General features: G+C 36.6%; 3 protein-coding genes and 1 pseudogene across 5 annotated transcripts; all 4 read left to right on the forward strand.

Moving 5' to 3' along the window:
- The first annotated feature begins 1,627 nt into the window (after positions 1–1,627).
- On the forward strand, positions 1,628–7,941 carry LOC121779580. 2 transcript variants are annotated; one of them, XM_042176920.1, is made up of 16 exons: positions 1,628–1,830; positions 2,528–2,925; positions 3,049–3,274; positions 3,348–3,593; positions 3,673–3,791; positions 4,211–4,309; positions 4,413–4,500; positions 4,764–4,993; positions 5,128–5,312; positions 5,476–5,675; positions 5,775–6,107; positions 6,185–6,286; positions 6,381–6,678; positions 6,964–7,112; positions 7,188–7,472; positions 7,557–7,941. In XM_042176920.1, exons 2-16 carry the CDS (start codon positions 2,627–2,629, stop codon positions 7,764–7,766), a joined length of 3,069 nt encoding a protein of 1,022 aa, XP_042032854.1. In that variant the 5' UTR covers positions 1,628–1,830; positions 2,528–2,626; the 3' UTR covers positions 7,767–7,941. The 2 variants fall into 2 exon arrangements, with proteins under 2 accessions (XP_042032854.1, XP_042032855.1); XM_042176921.1 differs by having other exon boundaries at positions 2,556–2,925.
- A 560-nt stretch (positions 7,942–8,501) lies between these two features.
- Positions 8,502–12,820, forward strand: LOC121779581 (annotated as a pseudogene).
- Positions 12,821–13,958: 1,138 nt separating this feature from the next.
- On the forward strand, positions 13,959–15,127 carry LOC121779415 (transcription factor bHLH120-like). Its single transcript, XM_042176752.1, has 3 exons — positions 13,959–14,302; positions 14,480–14,794; positions 14,900–15,127. Exons 1-3 carry the CDS (start codon positions 14,018–14,020, stop codon positions 14,969–14,971), a joined length of 672 nt encoding a protein of 223 aa, XP_042032686.1. The 5' UTR covers positions 13,959–14,017; the 3' UTR covers positions 14,972–15,127.
- A 1,619-nt stretch (positions 15,128–16,746) lies between these two features.
- On the forward strand, positions 16,747–20,560 carry LOC121779971 (nicotinate-nucleotide pyrophosphorylase [carboxylating], chloroplastic-like). Of its 2 annotated transcripts, XM_042177466.1 has the most exons (10): positions 16,748–16,891; positions 16,955–17,097; positions 17,955–18,088; positions 18,190–18,253; positions 18,351–18,433; positions 18,516–18,599; positions 18,687–18,839; positions 19,379–19,555; positions 19,995–20,062; positions 20,236–20,560. In XM_042177466.1, the coding sequence occupies exons 1-10, from the start codon at positions 16,836–16,838 to the stop codon at positions 20,330–20,332; spliced, it is 1,059 nt and encodes a 352-aa protein (XP_042033400.1). In that variant the 5' UTR covers positions 16,748–16,835; the 3' UTR covers positions 20,333–20,560. The 2 variants fall into 2 exon arrangements, with proteins under 2 accessions (XP_042033401.1, XP_042033400.1); XM_042177467.1 differs by lacking the exon at positions 19,995–20,062 and having other exon boundaries at positions 16,747–16,891.
- Positions 20,561–24,462: the final 3,902 nt, after the last annotated feature.

Raw genomic sequence — 24,462 nt, forward strand, 5'->3', positions numbered from 1 at the left:
TCCCAAGAAATCATGAGGATCCACGAGTCCGTCATAGGTTATCGACGGAGTTCGGTAGTTCTGTGGTAGGGAAGTTCGGGTAATATCGTCCGAGAACGGAGTCCTCAATGCTCCGTACATGGCGAACCCGACATTTCTTCGGTATGGAGGAGATGGAGTTCTCCTGTGATTCCGGTACCGAGGATTCTTTCTTCTGGAAGACATGACACTACTGCGGTAGTGACTGTCTCGTATGGAGGGAGAGGGAGAATCCGCCGTTTTCGCCTCCGGCTGCTTTTGGCTTCTCTGCAGGAAGGTTAAGAATTCCTCCTGCTTTTCAGCCAAAAATAGCTTGACAGCCTCGTTCAAATCGGGCTGCTGGGAAGACTCGGTGTGACGGCTTTTGGAGCGGCTTGTTCCTCCGCCATGAGAACTGGTGGTGGATTTATCCCTAGGCTGTTTTCCAGACCTATGGGGTGGATTGGCTTCCTCCTGGTTCTCACGGGCAGGAATACGGGTACTCTGCGATCTGGTATGCATTTTTTGGGTTGAAAAAATGGTCAAAAATTCGCTTTATCACAAATTTGGTTCTCTGTTTCCCACAGACGGCGCCAGTGATGGATCCGCGAATTTCTGATGTTAGTAAAAGCTGGTAGAGAATGAAGATTATGACACAAAGAAATTACGTGGTTCGATTTACTGAGGTAAATCTACGTCCACGGGGAGAAATGGGGGCAGGTTTGTATTGCTTGATCTGTTTTGTACAGCTTACAAATACAAACTTGCTATTTGCTATATGGTGTTTTATCTCTAGAGAGATTCTAACCCTTTTCTACCAGATCTAAGTTCTATTTATACATTGAACTAAGATCGTGGCTTACATCATCACTCTAGGTCGTGGAGGTCGTGTAGGTCATGGCCTAAGATCGTGGCCTGAGTTGACGCCACGTGGTAGTGGGTATGTTGGAAGTCGTGGAAATCCTGCATGGGTCCACTAACTCCTTGTTCGGTCGAAAACTGAGACCGAACTGCTTTGGTTGCCGATCTGAGAGTAGAGCTTGATGCCGACCTAAGAGCAGAGCTTGATTGGTTGGCTTTTGCCGAGCTGTAGGCTGAGGCCGAACTCTTACTGAGACCGAACTGCTTTGGTTGCCGATCTGAGAGCTTGGTGCCGACTTGAGAGCAGAGCTTGATTGGTTGGCTTTTACCGAGCTGTAGGCTGAGGCCGAACTCTTTGGTAATGCCGAACTCATACTCTTCCTTGGGCTTTGGGCTGATGGGCCGTCACTGCTGTTGGGCTTGTTTAGTCCGTACCCCATCAGACGAGCTTTAGGGCTCGCCTTAGGGCGCCTCACTGCTGATACCCTAATACTCTATATCACCAAAAATAAGAATGACTAATTATTGTTTATCAAATATTAATATCTTTTGTTCTCATTTTTAACTAGAATGTTAGTGCAACTCAAGTCATGAAAGCCATACTCGATTTTTGTAAAAAACATTACATATATAAACAAATTCAAAACCCGTCTAATTGTTGATGATGATGAACCATCAATTTATAGCCAAACCAGTTTTTATAAAACAGTAGTCGTATTTGAACAACCAACCGCATTAATTAAGGTCTAAAACGGTGACGTGGCCATTATTTTAATCGTGGAAAACGATGACGGTGCGCGCGAGGAATATGCTAAAAATGCTTCCTTCCTTCTTCCTAATTAATCCACGCTACGCAAATCTCTCTTAGATTTTCAATTTTACCGGCATTTTCGACGCGCTTGTTAAGCAAAGAGAGCAGCCGCAATTTCAGTTGCTTGATTCCCAATTGCTTCTACTTTTCTGATATCGGCGGTGAGTTTAATACTAATTTAAAATATTCACTGCCAGTAGTCCTTTTTTTGGGGGAAATTTGTTCATTTCATGTTGTTAGCTTAAATTTAGATGGTGGTTGAACACTTGAACTGGTGGGGAATGGGGGCGGTTATGGTTTTTGAGGATTGGGGTAGTGGAAGAGTTAGGAACTGATGATTGTCAAACTGAATCACTATTCTAAGGTTTCATTTCATGAATTTCTGCTTGCTTAGTCAACGAACTGAATTTTGATATGATTTAGAGAGGAGCAAGTTTAGAAACTGAATTATCTATGAGGTAATGATATGGAATTGGATCATGATTGTCCAATGCTATTTGTTTTGACTTCAACACAGAATATGGGATGAATACAAATTTTTCCGATAGGATCAGAATAACAGAGAATGAAGAAATTAGTTTGATTTTTTTAAACCAGAATCTGCATTGAAATGGAGTTATTTGCTTGAGCACTAGCCTGATATATATAGATGTTTACTGCCTAATTGGTCCATCGCTTTGCCTATGCACAGCTGATACTCAAGTTCGACATCTGTAAGTTGTGAATATTAGTCACTTATTTGGACCAGTTGAATTAGATACACCATAAGTCCATACAATTTGAGTGTTAAACTGAAAGTGCATGTCTAAAGCTTATTTTAATATTGTTTTCTTGTGGTTTTTGTTGGAAATTTTTCAGGATTCAGTTGCTGATTTTGGTTTTGAAGTAGTATATTCTATCTCGCAAGAGGGGATCCCGCAATATCTGACCAAGTGACAAATATATAAAGACGGTATTATGGGCATTGACAGACAGAACTCTGGTTTATTGGAGGCTCTAAAGATGGAGAGAGTTAGGACTATACTCACACATACATATCCATATCCGCATGAACATTCACGGCATGCTGTCATTGCTGTTTTCATAGGCTGCTTATTTTTCATATCATCAGACAACATGCACACTCTTATTCAGAAGTTAGACAGCAATATTAAGTGGTGGTCTATGTATGCATGCTTGCTGGGGTTCTTCTATTTCTTTTCTTCCCCTTTTATAGGAAAAACGATCAAGCCAAGTTATTCAAACTTCAGTCGCTGGTATGTATCCATTCTTTATAGATTTCATCAATTTCTTTTTCTATATACAATAACTGCTTCAGAAGAAATGAGTTGTAAGATGGTGCCTGGTGGGCTTCAGTAATCGAATGTTTCCCCTTTCAGGTACATAGCATGGATACTGGTGGCTGCTCTATATCATCTTCCTAGTTTTCAATCAATGGGAGTTGATATGAGGATGAATCTTTCCTTGTTTTTAACCATCTACATATCTTCCATTTTATTTCTTCTTGTATTTCACATTGTATTCATTGGCCTCTGGTATATTGGCCTTGTTGCTCGGGTAGCTGGAAGAAGACCTGCGATTCTGACAATCCTTCAAAATTGTGCTGTAAGTCGTGAAATAGTATACTGGGAAAAGTCAAACTTTGTTGTTTCTTATTGTTTCCATCATCATTGTGTAGGTTATAAGTGTAGCATGCTGTGTATTTTATAGCCACTGTGGCAATCGTGCTAATATGAGAGAAAAGATATTTGAAAGAAGGTATTCTGGCTGGTTTACACTGTGGAACAAGGAAGAGAGGAATTCATGGCTTGCAAAATTTGTTCGCGTGAACGAGTTCAAAGATCAAGTTTGTAAATCATGGTTTGCTCCAGTTGGTTCGGCTAATGATTATCCATTTTTATCAAAATGGGTCATTTACGGAGAGGTATGGTCTCTGGCTTCCATCAGCCATTCATGTATATCGACACGGCAAATAACCTTATGCTTTTGTTGCATGATTTCAGCTAACTTGTACAGGTGGCTCATGCGCAGAATCACCAGCTGAAATTTCACCTATATATTCATTGTGGGCTACTTTTATAGGTCTATACATGGCAAATTATGTTGTGGAGAGATCAACTGGGTGAGAGTTAACAACACACTATCCGTTGCACTTCAGATTTTGTTTTTTATTCGGGTTATTTGGTAATGCATTCTGCCTCTATTTGAGCTTAGGTCTGTTGGGTTTACTGGAAAAATCATGAGGCCTGCTGGTTAACGTAACCACAGAATTCTGTCACATTAATTTATTTAAGATGCCTGCTTTGACTGTAACAGTGAGTGGCCAAACAATGAGAAACAGAATATTGTTCTGATTATTGATCATCTGGCCATTAGTAATTTTTTAGCCATTTCTTCCAATTCAAGTAAATCTTGAGGTTGTACGCCACTTAGTACTGAGAAAAGTGGGTATTTTCAGATGCTGTCGTGCTGTCATCCTAATTCTTAGTCCTTACTTTAATCAGTGATGTGTAATTGTGTTTTGATATCTAACTCCAACAGTTGGGCTCTTACTCACCCTGTATCCCAAAAAGAATCTGAGAAGTTGAAAAAGAAGCAAATGAAGCCTGAGTTTCTGGATATGGTTCCTTGGTACTCAGGGTATATTCTTACACTCTCTCATGGTGGCACATTGTCACTTATATTATTTGGTCAAACCTTCTATCTTAATACTCTTTCTAATCTTTCTTCTGATATGACTTAGGACGTCGGCTGATTTATTTAAGACAGTGTTTGACCTGCTGGTATCAGTGACTGTGTTTGTTGGACGTTTTGACATGCGCATGATGCAGGTACATACCTATCTAATATGCTCATTCCTTTCTTTTGGTTCAATTTCTTTTCACATAGCAAATGCAAGGAAATTGCTCATTCAAGCTTCTTTCAAAATTTTCATATAGCTTTAGAATGTTTGTTTCTTGTGCTCCATACTTGTAAATACAATATTTGTTTTCACATGTTATATTGGTTTTACTGCAGTATTTTACTATGAAATCTGCAATATGCTATTTGATTTTAGTTTGTGATTTCATACTGTCCAATTTTCAAATATTAGGCTGCAATGAGCAAGGTTGAAGATTCAGCTAAGCAAGATGATCTTTTGTACGGCCAATTTAGTGAACGTGACGAATTGTGGTTTGATTTTATGGCTGATACGGGCGATGGCGGCAATTCTTCTTATAGTGTGGCACGACTTCTTGCTCAACCTTCTCTTAAGGTTCAAAGTAATGGTTCCTCGATTATTTTGCCACGAAGTAACTTGCTCCTTATCGGGGGCGATCTTGCGTAAGCTTAATGAGTTATCTTCTGCTATTAATTATCTATAGGACTCGGGTTAAGATTTTTTTTCTGAGACTAGTGGAAGTTCTTTTGTATTGCTATATATTTATACTGACTTGGATTCCAAATTTTGATTTCAGGTATCCTAATCCATCTGCATTTACATATGAGAGACGCCTTTTTCGTCCCTTTGAATATGCTCTTCAGCCCCCTCTGTGGTACAAGGAGGAGCATATTGCTACAAATAAACCTGAATTGCCTTGTGGGATGTCATTACTGAAGGAGTATAATGGGCCTCAGTGCTTTCTTATACCTGGAAATCATGGTTTGTTTTAGTTTTTGCTGGTTGCTTAGATTTGAATCATCTATTACACAAGAAACTGGTTTCTATATTATATCAGGGAATGTTACTTTGACTCCTTTTATTTCCGATTTGATGTTTCTTACTAGCTAATTAATATGGTTTGGCTTCTTCTTCTCATTTACAGATTGGTTTGATGGGCTTCAAACATTTATGCGTTATATTTGTCATAAAAGTTGGTTAGGTGGATGGTTTATGCCCCAAAAGAAAAGCTATTTTGCCCTCCAGCTGCCAAAAGGATGGTGGGTCTTTGGACTTGACCTTGCTCTTCATTGTGATATTGATGTTTACCAATTCAAATTCTTTTCGGAACTGATTGAAGAAAAGGTATTACTTCTTAACATTTTGGCTTTTATGGCAAGTGGTACCTTGTAGTATTTTATTTATTGAACAATATGATGTTTATTTCTGAAGTGTTTTCTCCAGGTGGGTGATTGTGATTCAGTTATCATCATGACTCATGAACCTAATTGGCTACTTGATTGGTACTGGGGTGATGTCACTGGGAAGAACGTTTCACACCTGATACGTGACCATTTAAGAGGGAGGTGCAAACTACGAGTGGCTGGGGACTTGCATCATTACATGCGCCATTCTCATGTTCCCTCGGAGAAGCCCACATACGTACAACATTTGCTTGTTAATGGTTGTGGTGGAGCATTTTTGCACCCAACGCATGTTTTCAGTAACTTTGATAGTTTGTATGGGACATCTTACGAAAGCAAAGCAGCTTATCCGTCTTTTGAAGACTCAAGCAGGGTAATCTACAATTTATGATTGAAGCATCTATCTGTCAAATGCTAATTTTCGACGATATGTTGACAATCTTGGTGCAGATTGCTTTAGGGAACATATTGAAGTTTCGGAAGAAAAATTGGCAATTTGACTTCATAGGTGGGATTATATACTTTGTGCTAGCCTTTTCAATGTTTCCACAGGTAAATATTTTTCCAGATATTGCCACGGAAACTCCCTCACTGCTTCACTTTGCAATTTATAGGAAGATGATTGATTGCTTTCCGCCTTTTCTAGTGTAAGCTGGATCACATCTTAAAGGATGATACATTTTCTGGTCACTTGAGGAACTTCTTTGGATCAGCATGGGATGCTTTCATTTATATGCTTGGACGCTCATATGTATCCTCGGCTGGTGCTTTTATTTTGTTGGTCATTGCTATCACCTTTGTACCTTCAAAAGTGTCCCGCAAGAGAAAAGCAATAATAGGCATTCTCCATGTTTCTGCACACCTTTCTGCTGCTTTGATTCTAATGCTACTAATGGAACTGGGTGTAGAGACTTGCATCAGGCATAAATTGTTGGCAACTTCAGGTGCATGTTTGTTTTTACTCTTTCCGTTTTTGGCTATGGCTTGATGATTACGATTGCACTTAAGTTATCAATCTAATTTGTGTGTCCTTGCATCATTTGTTTATGTGAGTGCATGGTGTTCCTGCTTGATCTGAATGTTGCGGTTATGCGGCCTCACACTTATCTTAATGTGCTTTAGTATTTGCCTTCCTTTTCACTATATGATCATCGCTGTCTGTGATCTTATCTCCTTTTCATTTTTCATGTTTTTGCGGTTTTGCCTAATGCTTTGTGGGGTTATATCAGGCTACCATACACTGTATGAATGGTATCGATCTGTGGAAAGTGAGCATTTTCCAGACCCATCTGGCCTACGACCACGTATTGAGCAGTGGACACTCGGCCTCTATCCTGCATGCATCAAGTATCTGATGTCGGCTTTTGATGTTCCTGAGGTGAGTAAGAGTATACGGTTTCCCTTCATCTTTTGAGCATTTCCCTTTCATCTTTGCTCAAACATTTTTTCTCAGGTCATGGCAGTCAGCAGGAGCAATATCTGCAAGAATGGGATGGATTCACTTTCTCGAGGAGGCGCTGTGATTTATTATGCTTCCGTCTTCCTCTATTACTGGGTGTTCTCAACTCCGGTTGTCTCATTAATCTTTGGAAGCTACCTATATATCTGCATCAATTGGCTTCACATACATTTTGACGAGGCCTTCTCTTCGCTCCGCATTGCTAACTACAAGTCGTTTACTCGGTTCCATATTAACTTGAAAGGTGACCTCGAGGTTTTCACCCTTGCTGTGGATAAGGTAAGAAACGCTTGCATCAGTTGTAAACATTGCTTCGTTTATCTTCTCCTCGTTGCCACCGTTGATTGTTTGCATAATGTGAAGGTGCCGAAAGAGTGGAAGCTGGATCCAAGCTGGGAAGGTGAATCGAAGCTACAACCAGACCACAGCCACCAAAGAAAGTTTCCCAGCAAATGGAGATCGACTTCGTCTCAGCATGATCCCGTCAACACTGTAAAGATCGTCGATCAATTTACCATCGAACGAACAGTAACACCCGAATTTGAACCAGTTAATGGATCAGTATTGCATTGATGATAGGGCATTCGGTATTGTAACACTATCTATATACCTGTAGTAGTATAGGGCAAAAAAGAAGTTAAAAAAAGTGTAGGAAAGGAAGCTGTGTACAGCGTTTGCTTAATGTACAATGAAGTGAAGCAATGATTAATCCAATGCTGCAAATGCAATATGCGACTCCCGTTGTTCCTATAGCTCTACTGCGTGTTGTGTGTCTGTGTGATGTTGAAAACCGAATAGTTTTTGACCAAACACGTTGATTCGTGGTTTGGAATATCTCTAACCGTAGCTGGACCGCCTGAATTACGAACATTGTGTAATTACTATTATGCTCCACGATTTGAAAAACTTCTAATCGCAACCAGTCTGTTTGGATCACAAAATTTGTTTTAATGTGCTTGGGGATTGAACCGGTTGTATAATTCAGGTCTTACAAATATTCGTACAATATTTCCTATTTACCTATCGATATGCTACTACTATTATAGTTTATGCAGTTAAAAATATGTGAATCAATGTAAAACGACAGCCATTCTATTCGATATAAAAAAAAGTAATTCAAACTAAAATAATGAATCATAACTTTTGTGTTAGTGCCTAATGCCCCAATTCCAAATATGATACGACACACTCCGAATTAAAAGATGTTTTGTAGCCCCACCTAATCTACATTGCTGAGAAGTGAGAAGCGAGAACGAAACCAATATCACTGAAATTCATACCAAAATGACTAAAATTGATGGAGAAAATCCACGCATCTGAAATGTACTTATGTAGTAAACACGACCAAGCAATGTGAACACGACCAAATCTAATTAGATTCCGGAACAAATCTAACGGCAATGTGAACGCGACCAAGCAAAATTAGATTTCTGAGCAAATCTAACGGAAATTGAAACGTTACTCAACCGTTTTCCCGCTTCTTCCTTCTCCGCTGCTCGCTCGCTGTGTCGCTGCACACTAGAGAGAGAGAGAGAGATTTTGAATATCAACCCTCTGAAAAGAAAGAAGAAAATGGACAAGGCTAAATTTCCGAAAATTGTGTATGGCAGGATCGCAAAGAGAAACGGTCCACTCACCATTTTTATACATCACAATTACAGGTGGCCTCTCCAAATTAGGACAAGAGAGAGAAAGAATGAATCGAAAGGTTTGGGATTGAATCGAAAGGTTTGGAGGGATGATGTTGATGATGATGAAGAGGAGGAGGAGAGGAAGCAATGCAGCTTGGAGATGGGCGAGCCCATGAATTCAGCCAAGAAGAAACAATGAGATTCGACGAAATCAACAAGGACGATGATCCTAATGCGCTCACCAAATTCCGGATTTCCAAGGCGCTCAGGGACACCCTCAAGGAGAAGGGAATCGAGTCGCTCTTTCCCATCCAGGCCATGACCTTCAATACCATTCTCGATGGCTCTGATTTGGTCGGAAGGGCCCGCACTGGTCAGGTTAGATTAATCTTTTCACATTTTGAATTTGAATTTGAATTTGAATTGATTGCATTTGGAACTTATCTTTTATTGTCGAAATGTAGGGAGAATGTGTATGGATTCAGTTAGTTATTTGATTTCATTAATGTGAAAGAATGTGGTTGAAACTTGAAAGTCTTTCTGTGGTTAAGATGAACTATTGTAGAGGTTGTTGAAATGGTGAAGCGCCTAATCAACTGAGTCGCAAGAATCGTGTTGTTGTTTTCGATAAAGTGATCATCGTGATCACAATTTATCTGTTTAACATGACTTTTGAATCTTAATTATCAGGGGAAAACATTGGCGTTTATGTTGCCAATACTGGAATCGTTAACGGATGGGCCTGCGAAAGCATCAAGGAGGACCGGATATGGAAGGGCACCGGGTGTTCTCGTGCTTTTACCCACTAGAGAGCTGGCCACTCAGGTATAAATAAGCATCCTCTTTGTCGAAGTATTTCTTCACATTTTAAAGTTTGCTTTCGTTTCTTGAACTCAACTTTTTTTTTCGTACATGACTATAGGTGTTTTCTGACTTTGAGATATACGGTGGATCATTAGGGCTGAAATGTTGTTGTCTCTATGGGGGCTCGCCATACCAGCCGCAACAGATTCAGTTGAAACGAGGTGTTGACATCGTTGTTGGCACCCCTGGTCGGATTAAGGTTGGTTTTTGTTAAGGTTGACTAGAGCATGTATTGACATATATGGAGATTGTAAACTCGATGTGCAGGATCACATAGACAGAGGAACTATTGACTTGAGTGCATTAAAGTTTCGAGTACTTGATGAGGCTGATGAAATGCTGAGGATGGGTTTTGTCGAAGATGTTGAACTTATCTTGGGTATGTCACAGGTGAATATACGATGAAAATATCAGTTCTCATTCACTTTTCGTGGTCGTATTGTTTCTTTTATTGATTTGAAGGCAAGGTAGAGGATGCAACTAGAGTCCAAACACTTCTTTTTAGTGCTACTTTACCGGAATGGGTGAAACATGTATGACTTTTACTCCCATTCAGTTATTGCATTTTTTCCTATATTTTCATGATTATGCATCTCTCTCGTTGAGCATATTAAGTACTCCGGATGCCAGATTGCAGCGAAATTTCTAAAACGAGACAAGAAAACTACTGATCTTGTTGGAAACGAGAAGATGAAGGCGAGCACTAACGTGAGGCATATTGTTCTTCCGTGCTCTAGTTCTGCCAGATCCCAAATCATTCCTGATGTCATTCGCTGCTATAGTAGGTTGGTTCGCCTTCTAACATTCTAATAATTTGGTTAATGTTTTCGAATTCTTTTAAGTACTATCATAAAGAACACACACAGTCTCTCATTCTCCCTCGTGCTTCTTTAGTGGAGGCCGCACTATTATCTTTACGGAGACAAAGGATTCTGCTTCCACACTAGCTGGATTACTACCCGGAGCACATGCGTTGCACGGGGACATACAACAGGCTACACGTGAGGTAGAACCTATCCCGGAACGTTATGCCTTCCTGCTGTTGCATTTCCCAAAAATGAATCTTAACTGATTGAGCAAAAACTGTGATCCCGTGGAAAGAATGCCTTAATATTCTTGCACGTTACTATCAGGTCACACTTTCCAGCTTCAGATCCGGGAAATTTTCAACACTCGTGGCTACAAACGTAGCAGCACGTGGATTAGATATTGATGACGTCCAGCTTATTATTCAGGTGTTTTTTGCCCTCCTTTATTTCTCTTGATGATCATATTGCTTCTGCCCTTACATGTTAAGTGCATGTATTTTGTGCTCTAGTGCGAACCGCCTCGTGATGTGGAGGCTTACATTCATCGCTCTGGAAGAACGGGAAGAGCAGGTGATGATTCCCCTATATTCATCCTCTGCATTTGAACCTCACATAATTAATTAAAAATTTTCCAATATATAAGATATAACTATGCTTTATTTAGGGAAAACTGGCATTGCTGTAATGCTTTATGATCCTAGAAAGTCGAACTTTTCTAAGATAGAAAGAGAATCCGGGGTGAAATTTGAACATATGTCAGCTCCACAGCCAGAAGATATTGCTAAAGTTGCTGGGGCAGAAGCTGCTGAGACGATAGCTCAGATATCGGACAGGTATCCATATTATTTTTTTAATGCAATTTATTACGGTATGTTCATAACCAAATAACCTAAGATGTTGCTATTATGCCAAAAAAACATGTAGAGTCATACCTGTATTCAAGGCTGCTGCTGAAGAGCTAGTGAAGTCGTCTGTTCTGTCCCCGGTTGAATTGCTTTCAAAGGCGCTGGCGAAAATTGCTGTTAGTCTTCTACTTAAGTCTGTTTTTGGTCGAACATCGAGTTATTTTTATATTTACAGAAGGCTTCTTCTTATTCAGGGTTATACTGAAATCAAGAGTCGATCACTTCTCACTTCAATGGAAAGCTATGTTACCATTCTCCTTGAGTGCGGACGGCCCATTTACACACCTTCGTGAGTTCTTACAAGTGGCTTTAGTATACTTGTATTCGCGTTACTTCTCTTGATTTTATGTCTGTGGATATGATTCTGTCAGAATATGATATGTTAACATGCTTACTTCTTCATGAGGCTTCGATGATAGGTAGCATCGATGATGGTTCTGTTAGGCTCGTGCATAACATGTGCTCATTCCGAATAATTAAATCAACGTATTCTGAGTTTCCATCTATTTTCTCTCGTGTCTTCTTTACCTTGCTGAATTCTTCGTTTATTCATTCGACTTCCTGATTTAACATACATTTGATGGAGGAGTTATGTTACAAGTAGGCCTGATTGTGCGCGTTTTTGGTAGAATGGTAAGTTTAGGTAGACATATATCGGTTTCTCGTTGAGCTCTCTGCATCAGAATTTTGTCTGTTCAAATCCTTCTCTACGTTATCACTAATCACTTAAAACATCCTGATTTGCTAGCTTTGTCTATGGTGTTCTACGGAGATTTTTACCCGAAGAGAAAGTTGAATCAATCAGGGGCCTTTCCTTGACCGCTGACGGGAAGGGTGCAGTGTTTGATGTGGCTAGTGAAGACCTGGATCACTTCATTGCTGGTTAGTTACTCACTGCTGCAGATTGAATAAATTTTGTTGATTGTGAACTCTCATTACTTAGCTGCATTGTCATGGGGTTGCAGGGCAGAAAAATCTTTCCGGGGTAAGCCTAGAAGTGGTGAAATCGTTGCCACGATTGCAAGAACGAGAGCAGGCAAGAGGAGGGGGAAGATTCGGAGGTGGAGGGCGTGGTGGTGGTGGTTTCTTGGAGAGAAGAGATGGGAGGTTGTCCGGTGGGAGAGGCGGGAGAGGGGGATTTCCCGATCGGAGGAACGACAGATTCTCGAGAGGTGGCGGTGGTGGTGGTGGAGGAAGAGGTCGTGGAAATAACAGCCGCAGATGGTGAAGCTTTCTGCATTTTTCTCTTATTGTCATTTTTTTGCATGGAAAAGTTTTTGTGTTTATTATGAAGAGAATGACTTCCTTTTTTCCCCTTCATTCAATATGTAATTTTATTTTATTTTATTTTATTGTAGTAGTATAGTTAGGTCTTGCTTTTCATTTTTTCTGTAAAAGATTTCCCTGTCAAAATGTGGTGTTTTATGGATCAATATCAATTATAAAATTATTTATTTGGATATGCTCAATTCACAAACATATATATGTTTTTATGAGATAGAGTGAGTATTTGATTGAGAGTAGAAGTTTCATAAACTATGAACTGACTTTGTTGGTTGTAAGAAAACCGTCTTACCAATTAATAGTGTTTCTATAGGACGGATGGAGTATTAATCGTCTTTTATTAAAAGATAAAACCATATTTAATTATATGCATAGTTAAGGTAGTCATTGATCTTTGTAAAATCCGGAGGAAATCAAACATATATTACACCATTCACTTGATTTTTGAATAATATATTGTAATTTAATCACCTCCCTTTATAAATCATTACTACACAAGAAACAAAATAAATCTCAAATAGTACTATATAAAAACACACTACATAGTGAACTAAGTGAAGTAGCATATGTTTGAACTGCTTAACATATGATAAACATGCTTTATGAGTGATTAAAAACCTTTGCAAGAGACTCTCGCTCAAAAAAATAAATAAATTAACAACCAATTATATTAATCAAAAGAATAATTAACATATGCTAATTAATTTGGGATTTGGGATTCGATTCTATAATCTTTCACGTTGATCACGTTTTTGTTAGCTTTATTACTTCAACTAATGTAAAAAATCACAAGATTTAGCCACGTTAATCAAAATTCATCTAATTAAATAAATCCATTCGTCCATGTTTTTCTCCAAAAAAAAGGTTTTCTTGACTTTGCTCATAGGCATTTTAAGTATAAAACAAACTAACGTAACTTTCACCTGTAGCACTGCAATTAAAAAACTAACCCAACTTGCTAATCACGATTAAATCTTAATCTTAGTGAAATCAACTTTATTGCTTTACCTAAGACATTAATACTAATATTTTGCTAAATGCCAAAATAATCAGCTAGTCATATCAACAGTAACATTTTTCATATTCTCCCATAATCAATCTATTTCAACAAATAATCACTCTACAAACGTCTCAAATCAAGATTAAAATAATAATTAGGTTTACTATAACCTAATCAGTCATATGTATTTCACTGTTGGTTTGATAGGCTGTTTCTTTGTATTTAATGAGCTCTTCACCACTGTCTTTTTCTCTTAATTAAGGTAGTTTAGTTCCTCTCTTTCCCCTCTCTCTCTCATAAGAATATTCAAGAAAAAAGCTTCAAAAAAAAAATGTTTCCAATCTCAAGTGATGGAGTGTTTGAGGACCCTTTGCTACTCTTTGAGCAAGATGGATTTCTTCAAGATCTGCTTGAGGATATTAATCCCATTTCAGAGAGCAATAATCACACTGAAAATAGTGTGAAAAAGAGGGCAAGAAAGTTTGAAGCTGAGAGCAACAATGGCAGCAGTGATTCCAAGAAGAGTGCTCACAGATTCATTGAGAAGCAGAGAAGGCAAGAAATGTCAACTCTTTATGCTTCTCTCAGATCCCTTCTCCCTCTTGAATACATCAAGGTAAATCTCTAATCTTTTCATTTACAAATATTGGTAGAAACTCAACTATTTTTATAAAGAAACCCTAGCTTTACCTAATTTTTTTTTTCAATTTATTAAAATTTTATGTAAATTGTTACCTAAAAAGGTATGTTCTTGAATTGATTTTTAATTATACATTGTTTGATTCGACTGCAGGGAAAGCGCGCTGTGTCAGATCATATGCACCAGGCAGCGATTTACATCAACGGTATGAAGAAGAGAATCGAGGAAATGAAGCGAAGGAGGGAGAGTTTGAGGAATGTGGATCAAAAGTACTCGAATGGTCGTGATTCTTCGTCTTATTGTGTGAAGATTAACTTATTTAGAGATGGATTTGAGATCTTGATTAGTAGCAAAGAAAGCTTCCCTCTTTCGATGGTGCTTGCAAATTTGATGAATCGAAACCTTGATGTAGTTAACTGTGTTTCTAGTAGAGGGGATGGGTGTTACCTCCACAAAATTCATGTTGAGGTAAAAGCAATTGCTTTTTTATATAGTATTAATTAACTTTGTTTTGTTGCTAAATTGATCATGCAAGAATTGTAACTCATGTATATGATTTTGGTGTATTTTCAGATTAATGAATTCACAAGCATTGATCTATCTGAGTTGCAAGAACAGTTGGTGAATTTGCTGCAACTTGCTTGACTATGGCAGCTGGAGTGAGCTTTGAGTTTGTAATTATTCAAATTATTTGTTTTTATATATTTATATGTTTATTATTTCATGATCTTGGCGTTGGTGTAATCAATTTGAAGAATGCTATTTCTCCATCTTTAATTTTGATATGTTTTCAAGTTTCATATCCTAGATTTTGCTCCATGAGTCTTTTTAGTTTGAAAACATGAATTTATTTTAGGTGAATTGGTGTAGAATTTTGAGATGTTTGGAACTTGGAACTTTTGTAAAGAGATGGCTAAGAATATTGCACATTATAAGCTCTAAATTATGATCATCATGAATTCAAATTGATGGGATTATATATATGTTGGTGTTGTTTGATTTAGGTTTATGCCTTTTTTAGCTGTCGTCCAATATTGATTTATTGAAGTCAATTAGGGTCTTGGCTATTCAATAATTTATGTTGTAGTTAAAAAACAATTGTGGACAAGTGATTTCATTGATTACAAACTTTTAATATAATTTGACAATTTGTTATGGAATTGCTTCAGTATTATTGGTATAGGTCTATAGGGAACACTTATTTATGCTATCCTTGTAATATATTTGTGATTGTTAGCTAGTTAGCCCAAAAATAATGTTACTTAACACACTTTTTATATAGTACCTAAAATATCTAATTTGGGTGATATCTTAACGGACTTTAAAATAATGATAAGATCGGTTTCAACAAGATACGATAATATATACATAGCCACATAATTTATAACATGAGATTTTAATCAACCATGACAAACAACACATTAAATTAATGTTGTACTCCTGAAATTTAATTGGATCAGACCATACTAATACATCACCTCAAATTTAATTAAACATTTTAAAAAAATTATTGCCTAATAATACTATTATAAAATACTTATATAGGTCGCTATTCTTTCACTATTCATGGATTCGGTAGCAGAAAATTTGTTTAATATTTCAATTTATTAATTACTCTAACAAGATCTTATCCGACCCTACAAATCTTTCTCTTATGCAATTTGTTACTATATTTAATGGAGGGTTGCATTATAATTTAAACTTGTTATACATTCAATTGGAGTACGTTAAGTTTAGAATATGTTAATACATTTTCTTCCTTTTGTTGCGAAAAGGTTCCTATAATAAAAAGGGGTTATTAATTTAGTGATGATTCTTACCTTTACAAAAATGTGAGTGAGATTCAATTTCCTTTTCACTCAAACTCTCTACAAATACAAACTAATAAAACAAAGACATAAAGGGAAATAGAATAGGGATGTTTATCAGCCATATTAATATCTCAAGTAATATATATATAAAATCACGTGTATTAAAATCAGTATCCTTGTCCTAGCGGCAAGGAGCTTAAACATTATTGCATAAGTCACGTCTAAATTTTCAATTGATCATACTATACTACTACTATTAATATTCATTTTCATATACAATATTTTTAAAATATAAATAAATTATTAATAATTTGAAATATATCTGATTTTTTTTAAAACTACACAATTAATCTCTAATTTGCTTGTTGCAACAAAAATGAAACAAATAACTATGACTTATGTGAAATTAATTAACTAAATTGTTACTGCATATATTAATGAAAAAGCAAAAGAAAGGGAGAAAAGAAATGAAAAATTGGAAAAATACAAAAATTCTAGTGTTTATATTTTCCTAGTTTTATACTCCCACTTTATTAAATTAACAACACAATTTTCTTTTAAAAATGCTAAAAATATCATTTCAGTGTGTGTGAATCATTGTCTACACATCACGCGCAGAAAGCTTGTTTTAGAAAGTCGAAGGAATCCACAAATTGCAATCACCGCAGCAGTAATTCAGTAAAAGACGAAATCTTTATATGATGAGAGCTCTTTCCCTCTCCACATTTTCTTCTCCCATTCCCTCTTCCCAAAGGTTTGTCAATTCTTGTTTCTCTTTCCCAATTCTCGATTTTTTTTAGCTTCGAAGAGTGTGCAGATTGTTGGTGAAAATGTCAGCAACAGCCACCAGAAGCACGGCAACTCCGGCGGCTTCAATGGCCGTGAAGCCACCGGCCCACCCCACTTATGACCTCAAGAGTGTTATACGTCTTGCCCTGTCTGAGGATGCTGGTGATCTAGGTAAATATTCATGAATTTTGAATTTAGCGTTTCAGGGAAATTATGTTAAGAATTGTTGGAGTGTGTGTATGATTGATAAAATGGAAAAAGCTTTGATTTTTTGGTGAGTGTTACTTAGTTTAGTATGTTAAGGGTTAGTTGGATGTTTAGTGAGGTGTTGATGAAGCCTTTGGCTATGGAGCTCATTGAAAAGGGGGTTGGATACTATATGAGATTAAGTGAATTGTTAGCATATTGATGCTGTTAGGGATTGAAAGAATTGAAGGTTATGACGTGTCTCACATCGGTTGTATGGGAGATTGATGCGGGGTGTATACACAAAATGAGCTCTCTCACCTAATAGATTAGTCTTTCGGGATGAGTTCCCCCGTTTGGGATGTAACAATGGTATCAAAGCCAACCTTAGAGTGGTGGCCTGGTAGAACCAGCCATGACCAAGACCATTGAAAGTTATGGGACTTGTTCACATCTGTTGTAAGGCAATTATTGTGGGGGTTTATGGACCAAATTAACAGATGGTAAGAAATTCATGACACTGCAATTGTTTGTTGAAAGTGGTTGGCACGGGGATGTATGGAGCTTCAAATTATGTGGTTATATCCTTTGTATTGTTCAAATTTAGTATGGTTTTGGAAACGGTTCCACAATCCAATTAGGAAGTGAAAATTGCCTAAAAGCCTTTGCATTGAAATGTTGAGATTTATTGAATTTCATGGCATTGTTGCATATATTGCTAAAGAATCTAGGTGTGTTAGCCAGTTTGGTTTCTAAATCATTGATGTTCAATGACTTATTTGATGAAGTGGTACATATAAGAGTTTGGGAATTTAAGAAAACAGACTGTGATTGATGTGTAGGGGATGTGACTTGTAAAGCTACGATTCCTGATGAAATGGAAGTGGAAGCGTGTTTTTTGGCGAAGGAGGATGGTATTGTGGCTGGTATTGGACTAGCTGAAATGGTGTTTAAGGAGGTTGATCCTTCTCTTAAGGTATCTAAGCACTCGGCCTCCTGAATATCTGCAGATTTTTGTTATTTGTACCTTCTGTTTTATGGTCATTTACGATAAAATTGTGGCTTGGTATTCCTCAGGTGGAGTGGTATGCGAAAGATGGTGATAATGTACACAAAGGCTTGCAATTCGGTAAAGTACATGGTGAGTAGGATGCAATTTCTGGTAGAATAAAACTAATAAATCTTGGATAACTTGTGTTTGACATTGTTCGTTGTTACTGCTTAACGATGATATGCAGGAAGGGCACATAGTATTGTTGTGGTCGAAAGGGTTGTTCTTAACTTTATGCAGAGGATGAGTGGAATAGCAACTCTAACAAAGGTGTTCTAATGGTTGATTCATCAAATAATGTTTTTTGACTATTGTGGATGTCTCAAATATGGTTTTCTAATTCTATCCGCAGGCCATGGCAGATGCTGCACACCCTGCAATCATTTTAGAGACACGGAAAACTGCCCCAGGCTTAAGATTAACGGATAAATGGGCGGTGTAGATCGCTAGACACTTTCCTTGATCTTAATTTCACCACCCTATTCCTTTTAAAGTCTGACCTTTTACTTGATTGTTTTTTCAGGTTGTAATAGGTGGAGGTCAGAATCATAGAATGGGTTTGTTCGATATGGTCATGATAAAAGACAATCACATATCTATAGCTGGAGGTGTCCCGAATGCCCTGAAATCTGTGGACCTTTATTTAGAGCAAAATCATCTTCAAATGGGCGTCGAGGTACTGCATCAAATTGCTATATGCTGCTATTAGATTTTAGTTAAAATCTTTCTCGATAATCCTAAACTGCTCATAAATGTTCTGCGAATGAGTCCCTAGCCTTCTTAATTACCAACCCATTTTCTCTTGCAAATGATGTAAAAGTACCCGGAAACATATACCAGCATGTCTGCTAGTGTGAATGTGCTCTTATTTCCCTTTTTTTCTAACTTTTTTGTTATATTCTACCTTTTTCGATCTGTTATGTTGGGCTTTTTTGTTGGTGTTTTTTGGTTGGCCTTATAAAGTCTGGTGGTGGGACAAGATGGTTGTTTGGTTGGTGGAACATGATTATTCATAATTTTCAAAATACAAACCCTACAAACCACAAAAGAAAGATTATTGTCTTGTGCATGACTTTGCTCTGTAGTTCTCTGTACAAACCACTAAAGAATGGTTATCTTCGTGGCAAGACTGTCCTCTACGTAGTTCTCTGTACTGCTAAATTTTCACATGAGAAAAACTCTGATGAAATATCATTTTAATTCTTCTGCTCACAGGTTGAAACGAGGACTTTGGAGGAAGTAAATGAAGTTTTGCACTACGCATCCACAACAAAGACAGCCTTGACCAGAATAATGCTGGATAATATGGTTGTCCCCCTGTCTGATGGCGACATTGATATATCCATGCTTAAAGAAGCCGTGAAATTGATCGATGGGAGGTTTGAGACCGAGGTACATGAAAGTTGTTTTTGCCCTTATTGATTGTTTGTTCCTATAAATCTATGAAACATATTGAGTTTATTTAGTTCTCTGTTATCAAATTGTTGCGGAAATTTTACCATCCTTCCTATAAGCTCGTTAAACGCGTTGACAGCATATATTCATCAGTTCCATCGGTTCTCTTTCGTCATATCATTGAGAATTTCTCTCTTATACACATTATAGAATTTCCTTTATGTATATATACAAGAAATGAACATTCTTTCTTCTTAGCACATATCCTGGTAGAAGCCCATCGTTTTCGTTTGGGCAGAGAGAAACAGGCTTACATTAGGTGGTCAGTGAGATAATATGTTGCGGATACTATTATAGGAGTGCCTTCGTATTTTCAGCTGTTACACTCCTCTGCTATTCTTGCATTCTGATTCAATACAATTGCTTTTTGTGGTAGGCGTCTGGAAATGTCACCATTGAGACTGTGCACAAGATTGGACAGTCGGGGGTTACCTACATTTCTAGGTGCTTGTTTGTTGCGCTTTCTCAATATATCTTTGAACGCCATAAGCTAATCTCTCGTTTATAGAGTTATTTGTTGAGAAGTGCGAAAGGACTGCAAATTTCACCATATCTAAGTAATTGTGCTACTTTGGCCTTCCAATAGATATCTTACTGCGATTTTTAATTGTTTGCAGTGGCGCGCTAACACATTCTGTTAAAGCACTTGACATTTCCTTGAAGATCGACACGAAACTTGCACTTGAAGTTGGAAAGCGTACGAAACGAGCATGATACTTTCAAGCCAAGTGTATTAGAAAATCGTTTCGCCTTTTTTGCTTTGTAGGCTGCTGGTTTTTTAGTTTGGAATGGAGAGATTACAGGATCTGAGCTAAAGGTTCACACTTATGTGGTGTGGATTTCTATGATGCCAAAAATAAGTGATACATGTAAGAATGTTCAATACTAGTAGTAATTCTAGTGTTGTGATTATATCAATCATAGTTGCAAAGTTTGGCTAAACAATTACTCTCAATTCAAAGATTGGAAAATAAAAAAATCTTGGTGCTTCATTTTTGAGCTCCTTTTATTGCCAATTTTAATTTTTGGAACACAAATTAGAGTTTGTTTACTCTGCTTGATACTACGTGTATCTACATCTGATTCAGTTAAGTTAGAGATTTTTCTATAATTTTCGTATGCAACTTACAACGAGAGAACACAACTGTATACTTGTATGGAAGCCTATAAATGTGTGGCTCGGGGGCTCCACCCCCGAACTCTAAGGCACCGGAGCCCCCGAACTCTAAGGCACCGTGATCGTGGACTGATTATTCTTCTATCTTATGATCCCACATAGCTTCAAGTTTTCCTACCATTTACTGGAATTTATCCTACAATACAGGCAAGACGAACAAATCTAACTCAAATACTTCCAAATAACTCAATAGCTAAATTGACTCATGATAAACAAATGTATGAGTGTGACTACCCTTTGCCAAAGCATGACAATGTAATAGTTGAGAAACAGTAATGAATTAACTTATGATCAAAGAGTGTGACTACCCTTTAACAAAGCATGACAATGTAATAGTTGAGACACAGTATCACTATATTAACTAATTAAGAATGCATCTAATTAATTAATAAATTAATTAGCGCTTGTTATTCTTAAAAACCACGTTTAATTAATTCTTTGGGTGGCACTTTCAGCAATATCATGTCGCTTTCAAAATATTTACAATTTTACGTCTCCTAAACCAAAAGTCTTAATCACCATAAAATAACAACAAAAATCTTAATCACCGTGTAATTAACTTTAGTGCTTTAGAAAAGTGTCCACCTCCACCACTAGTATAAATATAATACTCCAACTTTGTAGTAGTAGTATTTGTTTAATCCAGCTCACATGCCTCAATTCATTGAGATTTCGACACATGTAAATGCTTAGGTTGTCATCAACAGGAACATTAATTATTCGAATAATAACCAAATGGATTAATTATAATATAAAAATTAAAAAGTAACATTAGGTTTAGCATCGGTCTATTGCAAAAATACTGCAGACTTAGTGTAACATAATTTATCACATGTGATTTACTGTTGCTCTGATAGGCAGCTTTTCACTACAGTGTTTTTCTTAAACAAGATAAACCTTTTTATTTTATTTTATTTTAATTTTTGGGGGAATTTTATTTCAATTTTTTGTTTACTTTTGTTAGGGTTTTTTCTGCACCACAGTATTGCAGTAGCCTCCCAACTCTCTCTCTCTAGGATATGAGGAGATTATTGCTGATAGATTTATTGAGAAGCAGAGAATGCAAGAAATGGCAGCCCTTTATGACTCTCTCAGATCTCTTGAATAAATCACTTTTTCTCGTCGAGATTCGAGGAACTTGAATGTGAGAGTGAGGTCTAGGGTTTTTGAGATGTGGTGTTCTTTGTGAAGATCTTCGGTAAAACTTTGATTTGTGATTATACTATATCGGAGCCTTCAATTTCTTTCCTATTCTTTTTTAGATCTGTTGTACTATCTTTTGTATAGATCTAACATTTTTACAAACTATTGTATAAATCATTTAGTAACTCGTTGTATTGATCTGTAATGTGTGAGGCAACTGGAGAAGAAAGAGGTCTCACTAAAGTATAAACCTAATGTAATTGTTTCATGGGTAAATGGTTGAATTTTTCTCATTGTTTGGAGCGTTTACTCCAAAATGTCTCGATGATTAGGTGTATACTATTCAGGATTAATTTTGGAATAAAATGTCCTGCAAAAACAAACCTAGTGATCGAAATATCAACGTGGCAGTTGAAATTACATGTCTAGAGTAATCGATGTGTAATTTTGGGTAATTTCAGTTGACACGCCGATATTTTGATTGTCAGAATTAATTTGCAAGTCATTTTGTTCAAAAAAAAATGAAAGGATGGGTATTAAATGGTAATTACGTAAATGGTGAGATATTTCCGGACAAAGGCACTAAATGATGGGATAAAACCGATCCTTTACCCTTGTTTTAGTTAATATTGAGTCATTATATATACGTGAGAAAATAAAGTGAAAAAAGATTAAAATGATTGGTTCACTTTGATGAAAGAGCGTGTTTAATTTGGGACTGTCCCAAATAGAAATACGAATCGACTAAATTAAAAGTTAGCCATTGTTTTCTTAAAAGATTGATTCACTATTATGAAAGAGCACATTCAAGTATCTAGTGGTTTTATAATTATAACTCATATACTCGATATAGTACTCTCCCGTCCACCAATAAATTATGGTCTATTTAACTTCATGGGTTTTAAGACATTGTTTGATTATTCAGCTGAAAATATAATTCATAAAATTTTAGTTGTTTTTAATTAGTTGAGTGTTAGATAATTTAACTCAAATAAAATGAAATATTTAATGGTAGATCCTTGTTTTGGCGAATTAAGACATTTAATAGTGGATCAATGGAGAGAGTATGCTTTTAGTTTTTTTTTTCCACCAAATTTAATTTTGTTTTCTTGCTTTGATCTTAATGAATGTGCTTAAACTTGCTTGTCTACTATATAAAGCAGCACTATGTAAAGTTTGAACTTAATTATCTGTATATAGTAGTATAACCTATTTTATGATCAAAGAATGGTGATCAAATACATTATAAACTAAATACTCCATAAAAGAGAAAAAAAGACTACTAGCCATTAATTACCTCAGCAAAGAGTATATAAATACGAATTTCCGCATGTTTTTTGCTAAACATGTAGAAAAAAGTTAACAATCCTCTTCACTGTCGCTTTAGTTAAAAACAGATTAATTGTTAATATAATACCATTGATTTAAACGTCAATTAACGTCTTCATCCTACCAAGCAATAATTTGGTTTATTGTTTAATTAGCAAAGCTTTCCACTCCCCCACCAGTACCATAGTATATAATTAACTTATCATCAACAGTACATATTCGGACTGTGCCAAGTTAATTTATTCAAACCATGCTTGTCCAAATAATTTACCATCACTTAATTAGTAAATAGGCTAAGGACCACTCTATAAAATAGCCATAGGCCAACGATTCCCTAATAGTACTATTTAATATATTACATTTACTGTTGATTTGGTAGGCTACTATATACTATATCCAAACCTAAAATGAAATTGTTTCAGATTTGTGTTAGATTTTTAGGTCATAATATAGAGAAAGGAAAGATAATTCCTATTAATAGAAGCATCGAGTTTGCATCTAAATTTCCAGATGAAATAAGAGATAAAACTCAATTACAAAGATTCCTTGGGAGTATTAATTATATTTCTCCTTATTATAAAAATCTTGCTCAAGATACAGCTATTCTTTATGAAAGGCTCAAGAAGGATCCTAAGCCCTGGAATAATAGTCATACAGAAGCTATTAAAAAGATAAAAGAGAAGGTCAAAAATATCCCTTGCCTCTTAATTGCTAATCCTGATTGGGAAAAAGTTATAGAAACTGATGCCTCAAATATAGGATATGGAGGTATCCTTAAACAAATTGATCCCAAAAATAAACAAGAATATCTTGTTAGATATTACTCAGGAAAATGGAATAGTAGTCAAAAGAACTATGCTACGGTTGTTAAAGAAATCTTGGCTATCCTTAAATGCGTTTTAAAATTTCAAGACGATTTATTTAATAAGAGTTTTTTAATAAAAACAGATTGCCAGGCAGCAAAATTTTTGTTTGATAAAGATTTTAAGCACGATGTTTCTAAGCAGATGTTTGCTAGATGGCAAGCGCAACTTGCTCCTTTTGATTTTGAGATTATTTATAAAAAAGGATCGGACAATAATTTACCCGATTTCCTAACCAGAGAATTTATTACTAATGGTTAATCCTTACAGGATTTACTATAAACAGGAGATTCGGAATCTCCAAAATATGATTTTAAATTATAAGATTAGAA

This window comes from Salvia splendens, chromosome 19 (assembly GCF_004379255.2).
Source record: "Salvia splendens isolate huo1 chromosome 19, SspV2, whole genome shotgun sequence".
Taxonomy (NCBI): domain Eukaryota; kingdom Viridiplantae; phylum Streptophyta; class Magnoliopsida; order Lamiales; family Lamiaceae; genus Salvia; species Salvia splendens.

Excerpts from the sequence above, each read along its gene's own strand:
- LOC121779580 (XM_042176920.1), top strand. The coding sequence starts at position 2,627 with ATGGGCATTGACAGACAGAACTCTGGTTTATTGGAGGCTCTAAAGATG. Across the intron at positions 3,594-3,672 it reads AATGGGTCATTTACGGAGAG|CTAACTTGTACAGGTGGCTC; the intron begins GTATGGTCTCTG and ends GCATGATTTCAG. Across the intron at positions 5,676-5,774 it reads CGGAACTGATTGAAGAAAAG|GTGGGTGATTGTGATTCAGT; the intron begins GTATTACTTCTT and ends TGTTTTCTCCAG.
- LOC121779971 (XM_042177466.1), top strand. The coding sequence starts at position 16,836 with ATGATGAGAGCTCTTTCCCTCTCCACATTTTCTTCTCCCATTCCCTCT. Across the intron at positions 16,892-16,954 it reads CCCATTCCCTCTTCCCAAAG|ATTGTTGGTGAAAATGTCAG; the intron begins GTTTGTCAATTC and ends AAGAGTGTGCAG. Across the intron at positions 20,063-20,235 it reads GGGGTTACCTACATTTCTAG|TGGCGCGCTAACACATTCTG; the intron begins GTGCTTGTTTGT and ends AATTGTTTGCAG.
- LOC121779415 (XM_042176752.1), top strand. The coding sequence starts at position 14,018 with ATGTTTCCAATCTCAAGTGATGGAGTGTTTGAGGACCCTTTGCTACTC. Across the intron at positions 14,303-14,479 it reads TCCCTCTTGAATACATCAAG|GGAAAGCGCGCTGTGTCAGA; the intron begins GTAAATCTCTAA and ends ATTCGACTGCAG. Across the intron at positions 14,795-14,899 it reads TCCACAAAATTCATGTTGAG|ATTAATGAATTCACAAGCAT; the intron begins GTAAAAGCAATT and ends GTGTATTTTCAG.